Source organism: Eubalaena glacialis, chromosome 15, assembly GCF_028564815.1.
Source record: "Eubalaena glacialis isolate mEubGla1 chromosome 15, mEubGla1.1.hap2.+ XY, whole genome shotgun sequence".
Taxonomy (NCBI): Eukaryota; Metazoa; Chordata; class Mammalia; order Artiodactyla; family Balaenidae; genus Eubalaena; species Eubalaena glacialis.
In genome coordinates this window covers 795,193-813,923 of record NC_083730.1, presented here as the reverse complement: position 1 = coordinate 813,923, position 18,731 = coordinate 795,193, and the positions used below count along the sequence as shown (strand labels likewise).

At 51.0% G+C, this 18,731-nt stretch overlaps 1 protein-coding gene across 2 annotated transcripts in view; it reads right to left on the bottom strand.

The window, feature by feature from the left end:
* Window positions 1-18,731, bottom strand: part of SLC66A2 (solute carrier family 66 member 2) — a 49,908-nt gene that overhangs the window by 9,046 nt on the left and 22,131 nt on the right. For both annotated transcript variants that reach the window (XM_061169402.1, XM_061169403.1), the window contains one exon: window positions 5,058-5,274. In XM_061169402.1, coding sequence (XP_061025385.1) covers window positions 5,058-5,274 — 217 coding nt within the window. The remainder of the gene's footprint in view (window positions 1-5,057; window positions 5,275-18,731) is intronic.

Here is an 18,731-nt window from a genome sequence, read left to right as displayed (position 1 = left end):
GGGCGGGGGTACCATGCTCGCCATGGCTCAGGCTCCAGCAGGCATCCAGACTCCCTGAACACACGGGTGGCATCGTGCTGGCCCTGGGGACGAGGGAAGGGTCAGGCGCAGGTCAGACCAGCCCGGCCTGCACAGGGACACCTAGGAGTCTCATTTTCAGGATCGTGGAGTCGGATTTATTGACCTTTGACAGCCAAGCTGTTCTGGGTGCTGGGGACACTTCACTGAGCAAGGAAAGAAGGCCCCCGCCCTGGGGCCAAAGTGACAACCGAGACAGACGGACCTTGGCAGGGATGGAGCAGAGACGGGGGTGGGGTTGAGGGAAGACCCAGCAGAGGGACACGCGGAGGCCCGGGTGCCCGTGAGCTGGGCTGGGAGAAGCCGACGCCGGCGTTGCACTGTTTACGCACCTGCTTCAGGTTTAATCCATCACTGCGTGAAAATTCCTTTACCTTAGAGTTTCGCTTACACAGACTTCTTCGAAGAAGCACAGATTTTACAGGAAACAAAACTGTAACCAGGCTCCAGCCCTGCACTCACTCTCTCTCCCAGCACTCGGTCTGTGCTCACCGCTAAGAAAAAGGGTGTTGGCCCTTTAAATACACACAGAGCAAGGTCACCTCTTTGTTAACTCCAGCTGAGCAGAGAACCTGTGACCCTCCCATCCCCTCCGGTCACCTGCAGGGCCCGCCCCCCCACACCAGGTGCAGAGGGCGGGACCTCGGCTCACGGCCCAGCTGGCCCCCAGCGGCCCGGCCCTGCAGACCCACCCATGGAGCCCTGCCTGGGTATCCTGCGGCTCAGGGGACACGACAGCAACACTGAACAGGCCCCTAACCTAATTACACCTCCACCCAGAGCCCGTCTCCGAGCCGGCAGGGGCCACGATTAGGTTAGTCTTCTTAACGAGGATAAGTGGGCTCTTGAGAGGACCCCGCGCTCCAAGCTGATTGAATTAGTGGCCCGTGTCCGTGACACAGACTGGCCCCCCTCCGCTGGCTCCGGGCCCTGCTCGGGCCCTGCCGGTTGGCATGGAGCGGGTCTTCGTCCCCGCGCGGCCGGGCCTTCTCGCCAGACCTGCTCGCGGCACTGACCGCAGTCTCCTTCCCTTCCCTTCCGCCTTTGCCTTCTGTCTCCTTTACCCAGTGCTGCTGGGCAGGCGGGTGGTCTTTGGGGGGGGGGTGGTAGGGGCCCTGGGGGAGAGGGGCTGCGGTCACCAAAGGCTGACGACCACATGCATCCTTTACGCCCTAAAGTCAGAATCTCAGGAGCATGTGCTCCACCCGGCCCTCACACAGTTCCCCGGGCTTCCTCTTTTCAGGTAAAACGCCCCAGGTGCCAGGGCCTTCTGCACATCCTGTCACTCCCGAGGTCACCCCGAGACCCGAAGTGGGACGGCCACGCCCACGGCTGCGCTTCTGCAGAGCAGCACAGACCTCCATGGTCCGGCCTGGCGTCTTTCCAACACCGCCTTTGCTGGATGAGCCACTGCAGCCCCACCAGGGACACAATTCCCACTGGGGCCTTCTGCACCTTTTGCTGTTGTGCACAAATTCTCCAAGAATTAGCCCGATCAGCTCGGTACCCACACTGGTAAATCTTCCACATTCATACCTGCTTCCCCAAGTGTTCTCCTATTTCCCAAAAGTGATTTAGAGAATTGACTATTTTAGTCCTTCATGAGTTCATTCAATAAATATTTACTGAACTGAACTGCTGTAATTTTCCAAGCACGTTGTCAGATGCTGGGGAAAGAAAGAAACGGGAAACAGTCCTTGCCTTCAAGGCCGTCAGTCAAGTAGATGAGCTGGGCAAATTAAAACAGCGCATCACTGTCAGATGGCAAGGATGTTTCCAGAGAAACATGGAGACAGTGGTCAAATAAAAGGAGGTTTAGAAGGTCAGCCTAGGGCTTCCCTGGTGGCGCAGTGGTTGAGAATCTGCCTGCCAATGCAGGGGACGCGGGTTCGAGCCCTGGTCTGGGAAGATCCCACATGCCGCAGAGCGGCTGGGCCTGTGAGCCACAATTACTGAGCCTGCGTGTCTGGAGCCTGTGCTCCGCAACAAGAGAGGCCGCGATAGAGGCCCGCGCACCGCGAAGAGTGGCCCCCGCTTGCCACAACTAGAGAAAGCCCTCGCACAGAAACGAAGACCCAACACAGCCATAAATAAATAAATAAATAAAAATAAAATTGGGAAAAGTATGTTGGATCTGGCTTTGGACTGTGAGCTATATTGTTATGATTTCATCCTGTCGAGTGGTGTGTAGATGCCATAATGTGCTGCCCAGATCCCCCTTCAAAAATAAAGGATTTAACTAGAAGGTCAGCCTAAAAGACAGCTGCAGTCATGTGTCCCGTACCCAAGATAAGAGTGTCGCACACAAAAACAAAGGGTTAGTTAAAATCAGGTGTGACACAAACTTCAGCTTCTTGGAAGACAGAATCGTCTCCCTGTTCCTCCCCTATACACCCTGGACATTACACAGAAACACCAGACTCTCAAAGGTGGGGAGAAGACCACAGGAACCCCAGACTTGGAGCTGGAGAAGCAGAAAATGCCAAAAGGCCCCAAGAAGAGGCTGCTCTCTGTGCAAAAGACCAGGAAGGGCGCAGCCTGGCAAAATAGGCAACTTTTAGCCAATAACTGCTCTACTCCAGACAAACAGAACAGAAAAAAAGGCAGCCCCACCACCACCCGTCATAGCAGAGGAGGGTGGAAATCCTAGACTTTTACTCCTGCCAGGCGTCCCAATCCCACCGCCAGGGTAGTGTCAAGAAAGCCAGCTAAAACCGAAGGTCTAAGTAAGACCCAGAGTCTTATAAATAAAATGGAAATGTCCAGGTTTAAACTGGAAATCATCTGTCATATCAAGAACCAGGAAGATCTCAAACAGAATTAAAAAAAGACAGTGTTTAGATGCCAAAACTGTGAGAAAAAGCAAAGATTTTCAAACAGCCACTTTAAAACTGCTTCAATGAGCAATTATGAATATGCTTGAAACAAATGAAAAAAGAGAGTCTCAGCAAAGAAACAAAAAGCTTCACAAAAGAAACATATGTAAAGAAGAACCAAATGTAAGTTTTACTGTATTGAAAAATACAATAACCAAAAGGAATAACCAAAGTGAATGGGCTCTCAGAGCACAGTGGCTGGAACACTGGAAAGAACCAGTGAATCATAACAAAAAAAGAAATGATCTTAACAAAAGAATCATAGCAAATGACCTAACATTCCACATCATCAGAGTCCTAGAGAACAGGGGTAAAGGGCAGGACTGAAAAAGTACTCAGAGACATAACAGCTGAAAACTTCCCCAAATTAGCAGGAAATACAACCCTAGGGATTCAAGAAGCTGAGTGAATCCCAAACAGGACAGATCCACACCAAGACACACGTCACAGTCACACTTCTGAAAACTAAAGACAAAAAAAAAAATCTCAAAAGCAGCTAGAGCAAAATAACACCTTACTTACAGGGGAAAACAAAAATCACAGTGGGTTTCTCATCAGAAGCCACAGAGGCCAGAAGGAAGTGGCACATTTTTCAAGGGCTAAAAGAAATGAACTATCAACCTAGAATTCTATACCAGCAAAAATATCCTTCAGAGATGAAAGGGATATCAAGGCATTCTCAGGTGAAGGAAAAGTAAAAAAATCTGCCACCACCTGAAATACCCTTAAAGGCTAGTTACAGGAGTTTCTCAAAACAGGAAGAAAAAAAACAACAACAACGAAAACAAGAAAAGAAGGAATCTTGGAATAGCAGGAAGGAAGAAAGAATATCATAAGCAAAAATAAGGGTAAACACAATAGACTTTCCTATTCCTCTTCAGTTTTGTGCATTATGTTGATTGAAGCAAAAATTATAATATTATCTGATGTGGTTCTAAATATGAATAGAGGAAATATTTAAGAAAATTGTAAGTGGAGGGAAACATTATGTATATAAAATATACTACATTAAAAATATCATAAAGGGAGGTAAAGTTTCTACACTTCACTAAAAAAATCTATACAAAGAGATACCCACTCAAAAACACTATAGATAAATACTCATTAAACAATAACTCCCCATTCTCCCCTCTTCCTAGCCCCTGGCAACCACCATTCTACTTTCGGTCTATGAATTTGATGACCCTAAGTCCCTCATATAAGTGGAACCATACAGTATTTGTCCTTTTGTGACTGGCTTATTTCACTGAGCATCATGTCCTCAAGATTCCATGAAGTAGCCTGTGTCAGAATTTCCTTCCTGTTAAGACCGAATAATATTCCATTTTATGGACAGACCACATTTTGTTTATTCATCCACTGATGGACACTTGGGTTGTTTCCATGTTTTATCTGTTATGAATAATGCTGTTATGTTATGAACACGGGTGTACAATCTCTCTTCAAGACCCTGCTTTCAATTCTCTTGGTTATATGCCCAGAAGTAGAATTGCTGGGTCACACTGTAATTCTATTTTTAATATTTTGAGGAAATGCCATACTGCTTTCCACAACAGCTGTACCATTTTGCATTCCCACCAACAGAACACAAGAATTCCAATTTTTGCACATCCTTACCAACACTTGCTATTCTCTGTTTTTCTGACAGTCACCATCCAAACGGGTGAGAGGTGGCCACCTCACCGTAGTTTTCATTGTACAGGTCTTCCACCCCCTTGGTTAAGTTAATTCCTAAGCATTTTATGCTTTTTGATGTTCTCATAAATGGAACTATGCCTGAGGGAGGCAGGGAGTGCCTGAGACCTGCTCTTGGTGGTGCTAAGGGGGAGGAAGCTGCCGCGTCGTTTCCTACATTAAAGGGCTTGAAGCTTCTGCCTTCTGGAGACATCTGTGGACCCCGCCTCCCATCCGTGGCCCGCAGTGAGCTGCTTCACGGGAGGGTCTCGGCTTCCCCTCACCTGTTGCACAGGAACACACCTGCTTGCACCTCAAGAGGTCAGAAGACCAGCGTCCTAACCCGGAACTGCTCTTGAGCTGGCAGCTTCCCAGCAGAACTGAAAGTGAAGCAGCAGATTTGCGCCCGGGTCCCCACCGCGTCCCTACCTCATGCCCTCCGTGGACCGGTGGCGGTGGTTGCGGCAGAGCTGCGGCACGCCCAGCATGGCCTCGGTCAGCACGGCCAGGAAGCCCAGGCTCTCCACGAAGAGGGCCGAGTCGAGGGACAGGTAGGTGACGCAGCCCGCCACGCCGCTGAAGGCCAGGACACACTGCACGTAGTCCCCGAAGCGGCTCCAGCGCCAGAAGTGCCGGGGCTCGAGGTCTAGGACAAAAGGGAGAGAGACGTGAACTAGGTGGGGAGGCCAAGGTCAGTGAGAGGAGGACGGGACCGAGTGGGGAGGTCAAGGTCAGTGAGAGGAGGACGGGACCGAGTGGGGAGGTCAAGGTCAGTGAGAGGAGGACGGGACCCAGTGGGGAGGCCAAGGTCAGTGAGAGGAGGACGGGACCGAGTGGGGAGGCCAAGGTCACTGAGAGGAGGACGGGACCGAGTGGGGAGGTCAAGGTCAGTGAGAGGAGGACGGGACCGAGTGGGGAGGTCAAGGTCAGTGAGAGGAGGACGGGACCGAGTGGGGAGGCCAAGGTCAGTGAGAGGAGGACGGGACCGAGTGGGGAGGTCAAGGTCAGTGAGAGGAGGACGGGACCGAGTGGGGAGGCCAAGGTCAGTGAGAGGAGGACGGGACCGAGTGGGGAGGTCAAGGTCAGTGAGAGGAGGACGGGACCGAGTGGGGAGGTCAAGGCCAGTGAGAGGAGGACGGGACCGAGTGGGGAGGCCAAGGTCAGTGTGGGGAGGACGGGACCGAGTGGGGAGGCCAAGGTCAGTGAGAGGAGGACGGGACCGAGTGGGGAGGCCAAGGTCAGTGAGAGGAGGACGGGACCGAGTGGGGAGGTCAAGGTCAGTGAGAGGAGGACGGGACCGAGTGGGGAGGCCAAGGTCAGTGAGAGGAGGACGGGACCCAGTGGGGAGGCCAAGGTCAGTGAGAGGAGGACGGGACCGAGTGGGGAGGCCAAGGTCACTGAGAGGAGGACGGGACCGAGTGGGGAGGTCAAGGTCAGTGAGAGGAGGACGGGACCGAGTGGGGAGGTCAAGGTCAGTGAGAGGAGGACGGGACCGAGTGGGGAGGCCAAGGTCAGTGAGAGGAGGACGGGACCGAGTGGGGAGGTCAAGGTCAGTGAGAGGAGGACGGGACCGAGTGGGGAGGCCAAGGTCAGTGAGAGGAGGACGGGACCGAGTGGGGAGGTCAAGGTCAGTGAGAGGAGGACGGGACCGAGTGGGGAGGTCAAGGCCAGTGAGAGGAGGACGGGACCGAGTGGGGAGGCCAAGGTCAGTGTGGGGAGGACGGGACCGAGTGGGGAGGCCAAGGTCAGTGAGAGGAGGACGGGACCCAGTGGGGAGGCCAAGGTCAGTGAGAGGAGGACGGGACCGAGTGGGGAGGTCAAGGTCAGTGAGAGGAGGACGGGACCGAGTGGGGAGGCCAAGGTCAGTGAGAGGAGGACGGGACCGAGTGGGGAGGTCAAGGTCAGTGTGGGGAGGACGGGACCGAGTGGGGAGGCCAAGGTCAGTGTGGGGAGGACGGGACCGAGTGGGGAGGCCAAGGTCAGTGTGGGGAGGACGGGACTGAGTGAGGAGGTCAAGGTCAGTGAGAGGAGGACGTAAACTGTGGGCTCCATCTGCCTCCATTACGGCATTTCTGAAGGAGCCTTGATACAGATATTAGCTCCACATAAAAGACACTAAAATCCTTAAATTCTTCCTAAAATAGTCTGATAGTTAGTGTACTGCGGGCTGGTACCAGAGCCTCTGGAACCTCTCTCCTGGTTAGAATCCCCATTCCTTCCCTCTACAACTTTGGATTAATTTTGTTTCTCCATTTCCTCAGATGTAATAGAGGAACAATAGTCCCTACCTCCTAGGGTTGTTTCATTGGTTAAATGAGTTAATCTTATGAATCTCAAAAGTACCCAGCCCATAATAAAGGCCCAGTGAAAGTATACGATATCACCACACTTAGCTGATACGATGTTATTGTTTGCTGCCTAGACGTGTCCTACCGAAACCAAATTCACAAGCACTCACACAAATGAGCAGTTCACATGAGGTTCCTGGGCACTGGCAGAGACACGCGGGGGTCCTGGGCACAGAGGTGGTGGCCGGGAAGGTCAGGGAATGGGGATAAACACGGAGGGAGTCGGGGAGGGCGCCATGTGCCGAGCCTGACCCGGTCCTTAGACTGGTCGGGTCCAGAGCCCGGCACCCCTTCGGGGAAAGGCCCAGCAAGGGCTGCCGGCATGGGCGAGGCCACCAGGAGTCGGCCGTCCAGGGGGCCGGGAGGTGCCATGGGGCAGGGTCCAGGCTGTACCACACGCCCTGTCCCCCACATCCAGGTCCCCCGCTACCTCACCCCATGTGAGGACACTGTGGGCATTGGAGCTGGGAAGGGGGAGGGCCGGCAGGGGTGCCAGAGGCGGAATGGACACGGCCTGCGGCTCTGAGGTCCCCTCCCCGAGGACCTCAGGGTCCTGAGCCTGGCTGCTCCCTGAGAAGCCCCAGCTGCAGTGTGTGGGCCTGAGTGTGTGGTGGGCAGGACACGGAGCAGGGGGCCCACGCACAGGCATCGCAGACAGAGGGCCCGAGAGGGTGTGGCAGGGGAGGACTTGCAGGCCTGCCAAGTTAGGTCCTGTCTTTGTGCCCAAGGAGCGGGGAGAACACGGTCAGGGCTGAGAGCTCGGGCAGGACAGGGACGGCTGAGGACACCAGGTGAGTGTGTGGGGACTTCAGAAAGCTGGATCTGTGGTCAATCGATCGGAAGCCTTTCTATTTTAGGTTCTCAGGGAGCAAGTCAGTTGGCAAATGGCTACCAGAAAACCCTTGTCAAAAAGTTTCTGAGAAGAGACTGAGATTGGGCCCCTACCTTCATGTGCAAAAATTAACTCAAAATGGACCAAAGCCTAAACATACTAGATAAAACTAGAAAACTCTTGGAAGAAAATACAGGGAGAAAGCGTCATGACACTGAATTTGTTAGTGATTTCTTAGATATACCAAAAGCACAGGCAACAAATGAAAAAATAGATGAATTGGACTACATCAAAATTTTAAACTTCTGTGCTTCTAGGGAAAAAGCTCCTTGATATGGGTCTTGGCAACGATTTTTTTGGATATGATTCCAAAAGCACAAGCAACAAAAGCAAAAATAAACAAGTGGAATTACATCAAACTAACAAGCTTCCGCAACTCAGAGATATAAAGAACAAACTAGTAGCTATGGGGGGCGGGGGGGTCCAATACAGGGGTGGGAGGGTGCGAGGTACAAACTACCGGGTGTAAGATCAGCTACAAGGATGTACTGTACAACACAGGGAATATAGCCACTAATTTGTAAATGGAGTGCAACCTTTAAAAATTGAATGAAAAAAGAAACAAAGAAAAAGCCTCTGCAGGGCAGAAGAAACAGTTGGCAACATGAAAAGGCAACCTAGGGAATGGGAGGAGATATCTACTATCTTCTAAGGGGTTAACATCCAAAATATATACAGAACCAGACCACTCAACATCAGAAAACAAACAACCCAATTAAAAATGGACAGAATGGGACTTCCCTGGTGGCGCAGTCGTTGGGAATCCACCTGCCAGTGCAGGGGACACGGGTTCGAGCCCTGGTCCAGGAAGATCCACATGCCACGGAGCAACGAAGCCCGTGCACCACAACTACTGAGCCTGCGCTCTAGAGCCCGCGAGCCACAACTACTGAGCCCGAGAGCCACAACTACTGAGCCCGCGCGCCTAGAGCCCATGCTCGGCAACAAGAGAAGCCACCGCAGTGAGAAGACTGCGCACCGCAACGAAGAGTAGCCCCCGCTCGCCGCAACTAGAGAAAGCCCGCGCAGCAACGGAGACCCAACGCAGCCAAAAATAAATAAATGAATGAATAAATTTATTAAAAAATGAAAGTGGGCAGAGGAGTTGAATAAACGTTTTTCCAAAGAAGACATACAAGTGGCCGACAGGTACATGAAAAGATGCCCAACATCACTAATCATCAGGGAAATGCAAATCAAAACCATAATGAGATGTCACCTCACACCTGTCAGAATGGTCATCATCAAAAAGACAAGAAATAACAAGTGTTGGCGAGGAGGTGGGAAGAGGGAGCCCGTGCGCTGCTGGTGGGGATGTAAATTGGTGCAGCCGCTGAGGAAAACAGGACGGCAGTGTCTCAACAAAGTAAGCACAGAATTACTGTATGATCCAGCAATTCCACTTCTGGGCATGCACCCAAAAGAACTGAAAACAGCTACTCGAACAGGTATTTGTACACCCAGTCCTGAGGCTACAGGACGTCAGCGCGAGCTTGGACAGAAGAATGGTGCCCAGAGAGGAGCCGCGCCAGAGTCACGGCATCTCTGCCCGCCCCCCACCCCCAGGGAGGGTCAGGCCTGGGGCTTCACCTTGGCTCCAGGGAGGCCGCAGGGGGCCCGCATGGCCACCTCCGACTTCTCACTAGTTCTCTTCAGGCCATCCCGGGCCCCTGGGCTGCTGGTCCACATCCCGCCGCGTCACAGGCAGGTTTGCAAAGCCGTTGTAGCCAAAAAATCATCCACACAAATGCCAGAAACAGGGCACAGAGCAGGTCGAGGTCACCCCACGGGCGCTCGGTGGAGTCAGCATCCTGTCAAGCCCCCCGCTCAGCTGACGCTGAGGACAGGACCCCTCCCTGCGTTCACCACGACGGACTCACAGGAGGGACATGAGGACCAAAAGCGGGGTCAAGACGAGGGCGGACGGCGTCCGTGGGAGCGCGGAGGGGCCGGAGCCCAGCTGCCACCTCCAGAGAGCTCGGTTACATGGCTGCCATTTGCCAAAGCACGTGACTGTATTAAGTCTGCCGAGCGATCTGCGTTTACACACAAAGTTGCATTTTATGTAATTAAACTCATCTGTGACAGAAAACACAGCCTCCTGGATACATTTTTAAAGAATTCCTTTTGAAAGCAAGGACTACGTACAGGCACATGAGGCTCGCCCGCTTTCCGCCCCCAGCACGACGGACGGATCGGCCTCCTCCCATCAGCCTGGCACCAGCCAGGGGGCCCTGGGCGGGCGAGCCAGGCCGGGCTGGGAGGCAACGCGGGCCGGCAGGACGCACAGCGCGCGCCAGCTCCCGGGACTCGACGCTCAGGAAACAGGCCCCTCCGGAGGATTAGGTGCCAACAATTCACTTCGAGAACCCAGGAGACACGGCCCTTTTCACCGTGACTCCCTGTGATGACCTGTGGAAATGAGCGTAATTCCTGCCGTTCAGGTTTATAAAACTTCAACCACGTGGGTCAGAGTCCAACAGCAGCGCTCAGGCATCACAGCTGTCAAATTCTCATCCGACAGCCCCTCACCCGAGCATCCGCTGCTGTGGTGGCGACGAGGGTCTGGGCTGCCCACCACAACCACTGCAGTCGCTGGGACGTGTCCCTTCAGCAAACCTGACCTGAGACCAGCATCCGCCTTCTGCAGCCGGAGTGCTGTCCCTGCGCGAGGACCACACTCGGAACCAGCCGGCAGCCGGGGCGAGTGGGCGAGTGAAGCGGGCGGGCGGGTGCAGAGGCGTGCCGGGGCGGGGGGGGGGGGGGGGGGACGTGAGGGCGGCCCAGCAGCGCCACCAGGCCCCGCGTCCGAGTGCGGGGGGCTTCGAAACAAAAAGTCGTGCCGCTTGCTCACAGTTCTATGCTCGGGAAGAGGTGGGACCAAATAAGCACGTTCTGCATGAGAAACTCAAGGTGTCTCCGCAAAAGGCCCGAATAACCGTAACAGGCATCATCAACAATAAGCATGAATTCCGAACGAGGCGTAAAGCTGCCCAATTCAACGCTCATTTGGCAAACAGCACTTTGCCGCCTCGGAGAACAAGATCCAAGAGGTCGGTGCCTCCAAGGCCACTGCTGCACAGTGACCGCCGCACAGTGACCGCTGCACGCCCTCCGGGGGGTGAGGACAAAGCTCCCTGAGACCGGGAAAGGGCAGGAGGAAGTGTGACTCGGAGGAGGTGGGATAGGAGCTGGTCATCGGGGGAGAGAGGACCTGTCATGACCGATGCCCACTTCCCAGAAGGCTGTCTCTGCCTGTGTCACAGGCAGGGGAATCGTCTCTTCCAGGAGCTGGGTTGACCACTGTTTCTGAAGTTCCAGGAAAACATGCCAGCACCTGGGAGCACCTGGCCCTTTACAAGATGATACAGCAGTGAATTGCCAGAGGAAGAAAAAGAACCCTCACGTGCATTTTCACAATACTTATCACATATCTGAGACGAAAGAGGAAGGCAAAGTGTGACGAGATCAAGAAGACGAGAGCTGGGCTTCCCTGGTGGTGCAGTGGTTGAGAATCTGCCTGCCAATGCAGGGAACACGGGTTCAAGCCCCGGTCTGGGAAGATCCCACATGCCGCGGAGCTACTAGGCCCATGAGCCACAACTACTGAGCCCGCGCGTCTGGAGCCTGTGCCCCGCAACAAGAGAGGCCGCAACAGTGAAAGGCCCGTGCACCGCGATGAAGAGTGGCCCCCGCTTGCCGCAACTAGAGAAAGCCCTCGCACAGAAACGAAGACCCAACACAGCCAAAAATAAATAAATAAATTTATTAAAAAAAAAAAAAAGAATCCGCCTGCCAATGCAGGGGACATGGGTTCGAGCCCTGGTCCGGGAAGATCCCACATGCCACGGAGCAACTAAGCCCGTCCGCCACAGCTACTGAGTCTGCGCTCTAGAGCCCGCGAGCCACAACTACTGGGCCCACGTGCCACAACTACTGAAGCCCGCGCGCCTAGAGCCCATGCTCTGCAGCAAGAGAAGCCACCACAGTGAGAAGCCTGTGCACCGCAACGAAGAGTAGCCCCCCGGTTGCCTCAACTAGAGAAAGCCCGCGTGCAGCAACGAAGACCCAATGCAGCCAAAAATAAATAAAATTAATTAATTAATTAAAAAAAAAAAAAGACGACGACAAGAGCCCCACAGATGACCAGCTGTGTTTCCACGGCAAGAGCATGACTTGATGCCCGTGGGCTTCAGATGCAGTCACTGTTCCTCTCTGTGGCCCAGCAACTGAACTGGAACGTCCAGCCCCATCCAAGCCTGTCAACTCACTCAGCCTACAATGTTCACTGAAAATCAGGGCCCAGGGCCTTCCTAAAAAATAGGCACCGCTAAGCTGAGCACACCCTAAGCCACCTCAATTCATGCACTTACCACAAACGGAGCCATCTAAGGAGGGCCCCCCAGAGCAGCAGGGGGACAGCTGGTGCCCCCAGCGGGGAGGGCACGGGGATTCCCTGGGACACCCACAGTGGCCGCTCGCACCAGAGCAAAGGAGCGGAGGGAACAGCCCGCCACAGTCCCCACCGCCCTGAGAAGAAAGATTAATCATCCTTCCACTCTGGCAAATTCCAGGCTGCAGGACAGGAACAAAAACCCATACTAGTTGGGCATTTACACCGAAGCGGCTAGGGGTGCTTAGAAGAATACAAAGGCCGGAAAAATGAAAACTGAGCTGCCACTTCTCTTTCCAGCCAAGACGGGGCAAAGGGGCCACATTTACTCTCCCCAACAACCAAAACACGGTCAAAATATGTGGAGTTTTGGACCAAAAATGGGCAAAATATATCCTTGTAAGACCCTGGACACTGGGCAGTGAAGGACAGCGATCTCTGAGATGGGAAACAGGTGCAGTAAGCCCCAAACTGTCCCAGTTGTACCCTGAGAGTTCCCAGGACACGGGACAGGAAGTGGGACCCTCACAGCCAAGCCGGCAGACACCCTGAGTGAAGGCGCTGGTCTGGGGACGAGCAGGTGGGGTGTGCAGGCCTTGGGGCTGGAGGGAAGGCCGCATGGGGGCCGAGGCCTGCAGAATGGCCCTCAAGGACTCGGCGAGGCCCCACCAGCGAGGGAACCAAGAGGGTTCACATTAGCAGCCCTCACCCCAGCCAGCCTGGGAAACCTCAAAACGCACGGGCGTTAGGCAGAGCACAGGGGCAACTTGCCCCAGCAGTAGGGAACAGTTAGCCCAGACTGGGCACTGCTTTGGTTCCACTGAACTAATCTTAAAAGCAGGATCTAAGAAGATCAAACTGGGACGTCCCTGGTGGTCCAGAGGTAAAGAATCTGCCTTAACAGCGCAGGGGACGCACGTTCGATCCCTGGTCAGGGAACTAAGATCTCACACGCCGAGGGGCAACTAAGCCCGTGCGCCACAACTACTGAGCTCACCCGCCTCAACTAGAGCCCATGAGCCGCAAACTACAGAGCCCACGTGCTCTGGAACCCGTGCACCACAACTACAGAGCCCACAGGCCCTGGAGCCTGCGTGCCACAACTAGAGAAGAGAAAACCCACACGCCACAACTAGAGAGAAGCCCGTGCACCACAACGAAAGATCCCGCCTGCCTCAACAAAGATCCTGAGTGCTGCAACTAAGACCCGACGCAGCCAAAAATAAACAAGATAAATAAATAAATAAATCTTAAAAAAAAATAAAAAGATCAAACTGTTTCCAAGTTACTTGACTGCACCCTAGAACAAAGCTCAAGAAAATTTATAGGCCCACAAAAATATCCATCACTCAGCAAAGTAAAATTCACAATGTCTGACATCCAATCAAAAATGACCATTGGGGGCTTCCCTGGTGGCGCAGTGGTTAAGAATCCACCTGCCAATGCAGGGGACACGGGTTCGAGCCCTGGTCCAGGAAGATCCCACATGCCACGGAGCAACTAAGCCCGTGCACCACAACTACTGAGCCTGTGCTCTATGAGACCGCGAGCCACAACTACTGAAGCCCACACGCCTAGAGCCCGTGCTCTGCTACAAGAGAAGCCACCGCAATGAGAAGCCCGCGCATCACAACGAAGAGTAGCCCCCGCTCGCTGCAACTAGAGAAAGCCCGTGTGCAGCAATGAAGATCCAATGCAGCCAAAAATAAAATAAATTAAATAAATCAATTAAAAAAAAAGACCACTGGACACGGTAAATAAGTGGGTGAACATATATGATTTTTTTCTTATCATTTAAATCTTATTAATAGATAAGTGACTATTTAAACAAAATAAGAACAATGTAGCATGGGGCTTTAGCACAGGTAAAGTCAACCGTATGACAATTACACTAAGGTAGGCAGGGGATAAACAAAAGTATGCTTTTCCCTAAGATCAAGAACAAAGCAAGTATGCTCATTCTTACCACTTCTAATCAACGCTGTGCTGGAGTTTCTATCCAGAGCAACCAGGCAAAAAAAAAAAAAAAAAAAAGAAAGAAATAAAAGGCATCCAGGTGGGAAAGGAAGAAGTAAAACTATCTCTATTTGCAGATGACATAATCTTATTTATTAAGTATCTAAGGAACCCACTAAAATCCATTAGAATGAATAAATGAGTTCAGCAAGGTTGCAGGCTATCAGATCAATATACAAAAGTAAATTGCATTTCTACATACTAGCAATGAACAATCAGAAACTGAGATTTAATAAACAATACCATACATGATACCATAAAAAATATGAAATACTTAGGGATAAATCTGACAATGTGCAACATGGGCACACTGAAAACTACAAAACATTGCCGAGGGAAATGAAAGCAGACATAAGTGGAGAGCTACACAGTGTTTCTGCGCTGGCGGTCTCAACACTGCTGTGCCGGGAGTCTCCAAGACCACCCCCAGGTCCGATGATCTATCAGGAGGACTCACCCAGCATGTCTCCAGAGCCACAGCCGTGATTATTATACCACAGGATATAAAGCAAAATCCACAAAGGGAAGGGCAGATGGGGTGGAGTCTGGAGGACTCCAGGTGTGAGCTCCCAGGAGCCTCTCCCAGGACCCTCCCTCGGATGAGCTTGATGCCTCCAGCAACGGACGATGACCAGGGAAGCTCATTAAGGACTCGGTGCCCAGAGTTTTTACTGGGGGCTGGTCATGTAGACACCCTCTGCCTAGCACACACCAAAATCCCAGACTTCCAGAAGGAAAGCAGGTGTCCAGACAGTTGAAGCATAGAAAGCTCCTCTCATCAGTTCTGAGAATGATGGGAAGTATGCCAAACTCCAAGTTCCCAGACATCAGCCAGGGGCCAACTTGGCGAGCGGGCTTTTCTAAGGACAGCAGTCCCAGGCCTGCTGTGTTAACACTTTCTGCACAATCATAAAGACGTCAATTCTCCCCAAATTAATCTATAGATTCAAGATAATCCCAATCAAAATCCTACCATGCTTTTTGTAAAAAATGACAAATTGATTGTAAAATTCATATAGAAATACAAAGCACGTAGAACAGAGAACAAAGTTGGAGGACTAACACTGCCTGATTCCGAGACTTAGTACCAAAAAGCTACAGCGATTAGGACAGTGTGGTGCTGGCCCAGGAATCGAGAAATACATCAGTGCGACAGAGCAGAGTCCAGAAATGGACCCCCCACACACAGACAGCTGATTTCTGACAAAGATGCAGAGGTGATTTAGTGGGAAAAAAAGACGGTCTTTGGACATCCATATGCAAAAACAATGAAGTTGGAGCCATACCTCACACCGTGAACAAAAATTAACTGACAGATAATTAGATCACAGATCTAAATGTAAAACCTAAAACTGCAAAACCACCAGGAAAAAAAAATAGGGAGAAAACCTTTGTGCCCTTGAGTTTGACAAAGATGCCTTAAACCTGACACTAAAAGCACAACCGATAAAAGAACAAACTGATAAACTGGGCTTCATAAAAATTTAAAACTTCTGCTTGTCAAAAGAAACCACTAAAAGAATGAAAAGACAAACCACAGACTGGGAGAAAATACTGCAAACCATGTATCTGATAAAAGGACCTGTATCCAAAACATTAAAAACTCAAAATTCAATAAGAACAATTTTTAAATTGACAGAAGATTTGGATACTTCACCAATGAAGATTTAAGGATGACAAACAAGCACATGAAAAGATGCTCAACATCATTAGTGAAATGCAAATTAAGACAACAATGAAATGCCACCACATACCTATCTGAATGGCTAAAAATTAAAAAAAAAAAAGGTCCATACAAAGTATTGATGAGGATGCAAAGCAACTGGAATTCACACACTGCTGGTGGGAATGCAAAATGGTACAGAACTTTGGAAGACAGTGCAACAGTTTCTTAAAAAATTAAACATACACTTACCATAGGATCCAGCCCGTCCACTCCTAGGTATACACCCAAGAGAAAAGAAAGCATATGTTCATATAGAGACCTGTATGCAAGGGTTCACTCACAGCAGTTTTATTTGTAACAGTCAAAAACTGGAAATGACCCAAATGTCCATCAACCAGTTAGTAAACACACAAATTGTAGTGCAGCCATATAACTCAACAATAAAAAGGAATGAACTATTGATCTACTCTACAACCTGGACAAATTTTAAAACAATTATGCTGAGTGAAAGAAACCAGACAAAATAGTACATACTGTATAGCTCCAGTTCTGTCAAATTCTAGTAAACGCAAACGAATGTCTAGTGAGAGAAAGCAGACTAGGGCCTGGGGGTGGAGGAGGGGTCACAAAGAGGAAAATTTGGGGGTGACGGTCATGTTCACTGTGCTAACTTGGGTGAAGGCTGTATGATGCCCAGCCTGACCAAAGCTGCACACCACGTGCACTCATCATGTGCTGATCCGACCTCAGTAAAGCTGCGAAAAGAAAGCGGGGCGGGAGTTCAGAGGGGCCCAAGGGGCGAGCCACGCGGCAGGGGGACAGGCCCTCCGTCCCAGGAAGCCCACCCCCACGGCTTAGTGTCCGGAGCTGCACGTGGGGTCGATGAGAACTGGCACAGTTTCACCTGCCGTTCTGCTTGCACGAGGGAGGGGGTCTGCTTCCCAATTCAGAGGTTCAGACCGAGGCCCCTCCCAGGTCCCAGACCGACCGTCACTGTCACTCGTGCTCCCTCGGATGCGAGGAGGGGTCCGCGCATCCTCACACGAGGGAACCGCCAGTGTCCGGACCCCACCCAGGCTGCAGCCCCGGCGCAGAGGGCCTCACCGACCCTCTGAGGGGCTCCTCCCACCACGACCCAGCCCTCGGCCACCTCCCACACAGGCTTCGTCCAGGTCACGCAGCCACGAGAGAACAGAGCTGGAGCCCGTCCACTCCTCTGCCTTCTGGACTCGCCAGAAGTTAAGGAAACCCTCAGGGGATGTGCTCTCAGCACATCCTCAGGGCGATGGTCGAGAACCAGGCAACCCTGGAGGGCAGCGCCCAGAAGGCTCCTGAGGACCTAACTCCTCCAACCACTGGCCGTGACGCAGGGGCCAGGAGAGGAAGCATGGGGGCTGCTGTGGGGAAGACACACGCGTCCTGGGTCACCTCCCGAGACGGCAGGGCCAAGAAAAGCTCTGAGAGACGCTAAATCAGAGAAATCTACAAAACAAGCATCACTTACAACTCCCAGGAGAGGCCAACAAGCACACGAAAAGATGCTCAACGTCACTAATCGTAAGGGGAACGCAAGTCAAAACCACAATGAGATATCAGGTCACAGTTACTATGGTGGCAAAAATAAACAAGACAATAAAAAGTTTTGGTGAGAATGTGGAGAAATTGGAAACTTCATACAGAGCTGGTGGGGATGTAAAATGGTGCAGCCACTTTGAGAAGCAGTCTGGCAGTTCCTCAAATGATTCCACATGGAGTTACCACATACCCAGCAACTCTACTCCTACGTAAATGCCCAAAAGAACTGAAAACATATGTCTACATGAAGACTTCCTATGAATATTCACAGCAGGGCTATTTACAACAGCCAAAAGGTAGAAACAACCCAAATGTCCATCGATGGACGAACGGATGAACAAAATGTGGTCCAGCCATACAATGGAATATTACTCAGCCTTAAAAGGGAATGAAGTACTGACACATGCTACAAACTGGATGAATCTTGAAAATATTATGCTCAGTGAAAGAATCCAGACACAAAGGCACATATTGTATTATTCCCTGATGTGACGTGTCCAAAACAGGCAAAGCAGGTTAGTGGTGGGCAGGGCTTGGCGTAAGGAAATTGGGAGGTGTGGGGTCTCTTCCTGGGGTGACAGAAATGTTCTGTAATTAGACAGTGGTGATGGTTGCACAACACTGTGAATGTACTAAAAACCACTGAATTGTATACTTTCAAATGATTAAAATGGATTACTTTGTGTGACTTTCATCTCAACTTTAAAAATTTTCAGGGTAAGTTTTATGGTATGTAAATTATATCTTAAAAATAAATTTTAATGTATAATAAGGTTTTTCATATATATGATTTCCTTTTCATAGAGAGATACAGACGTAAATACCCACTTTAGTAAATATATTTTCTAATGCTGAAATTAAAAATAGTTCTTTTAAACTTCAAGTTTTAGGTGCTGTCATTTGAATCCTGGACAACTTAAAATACATTTAGCGACCCATCTACCCATCAACTGTAACTGACGTGTTGCGGTGAATTAAATCAAGCAGTAGGGAGAAAAAAGTAGGAATTATATAAGGAAAAATGTCAGCTGAAAATACCACTGGGTAGATATAGAAAGCATGAAATGAAATTTCCAGAGTTTAGCCAGAAAAAATTAGAGGAACACAGAAGCTGCTTAATAAAAAGTAGATTCCTGATCTGTAATCAGATGTGACCAAACATCTTTTCTACTTCTTTAGGGATTCCTATGTCAGAAGATTTTCTCATTAATAA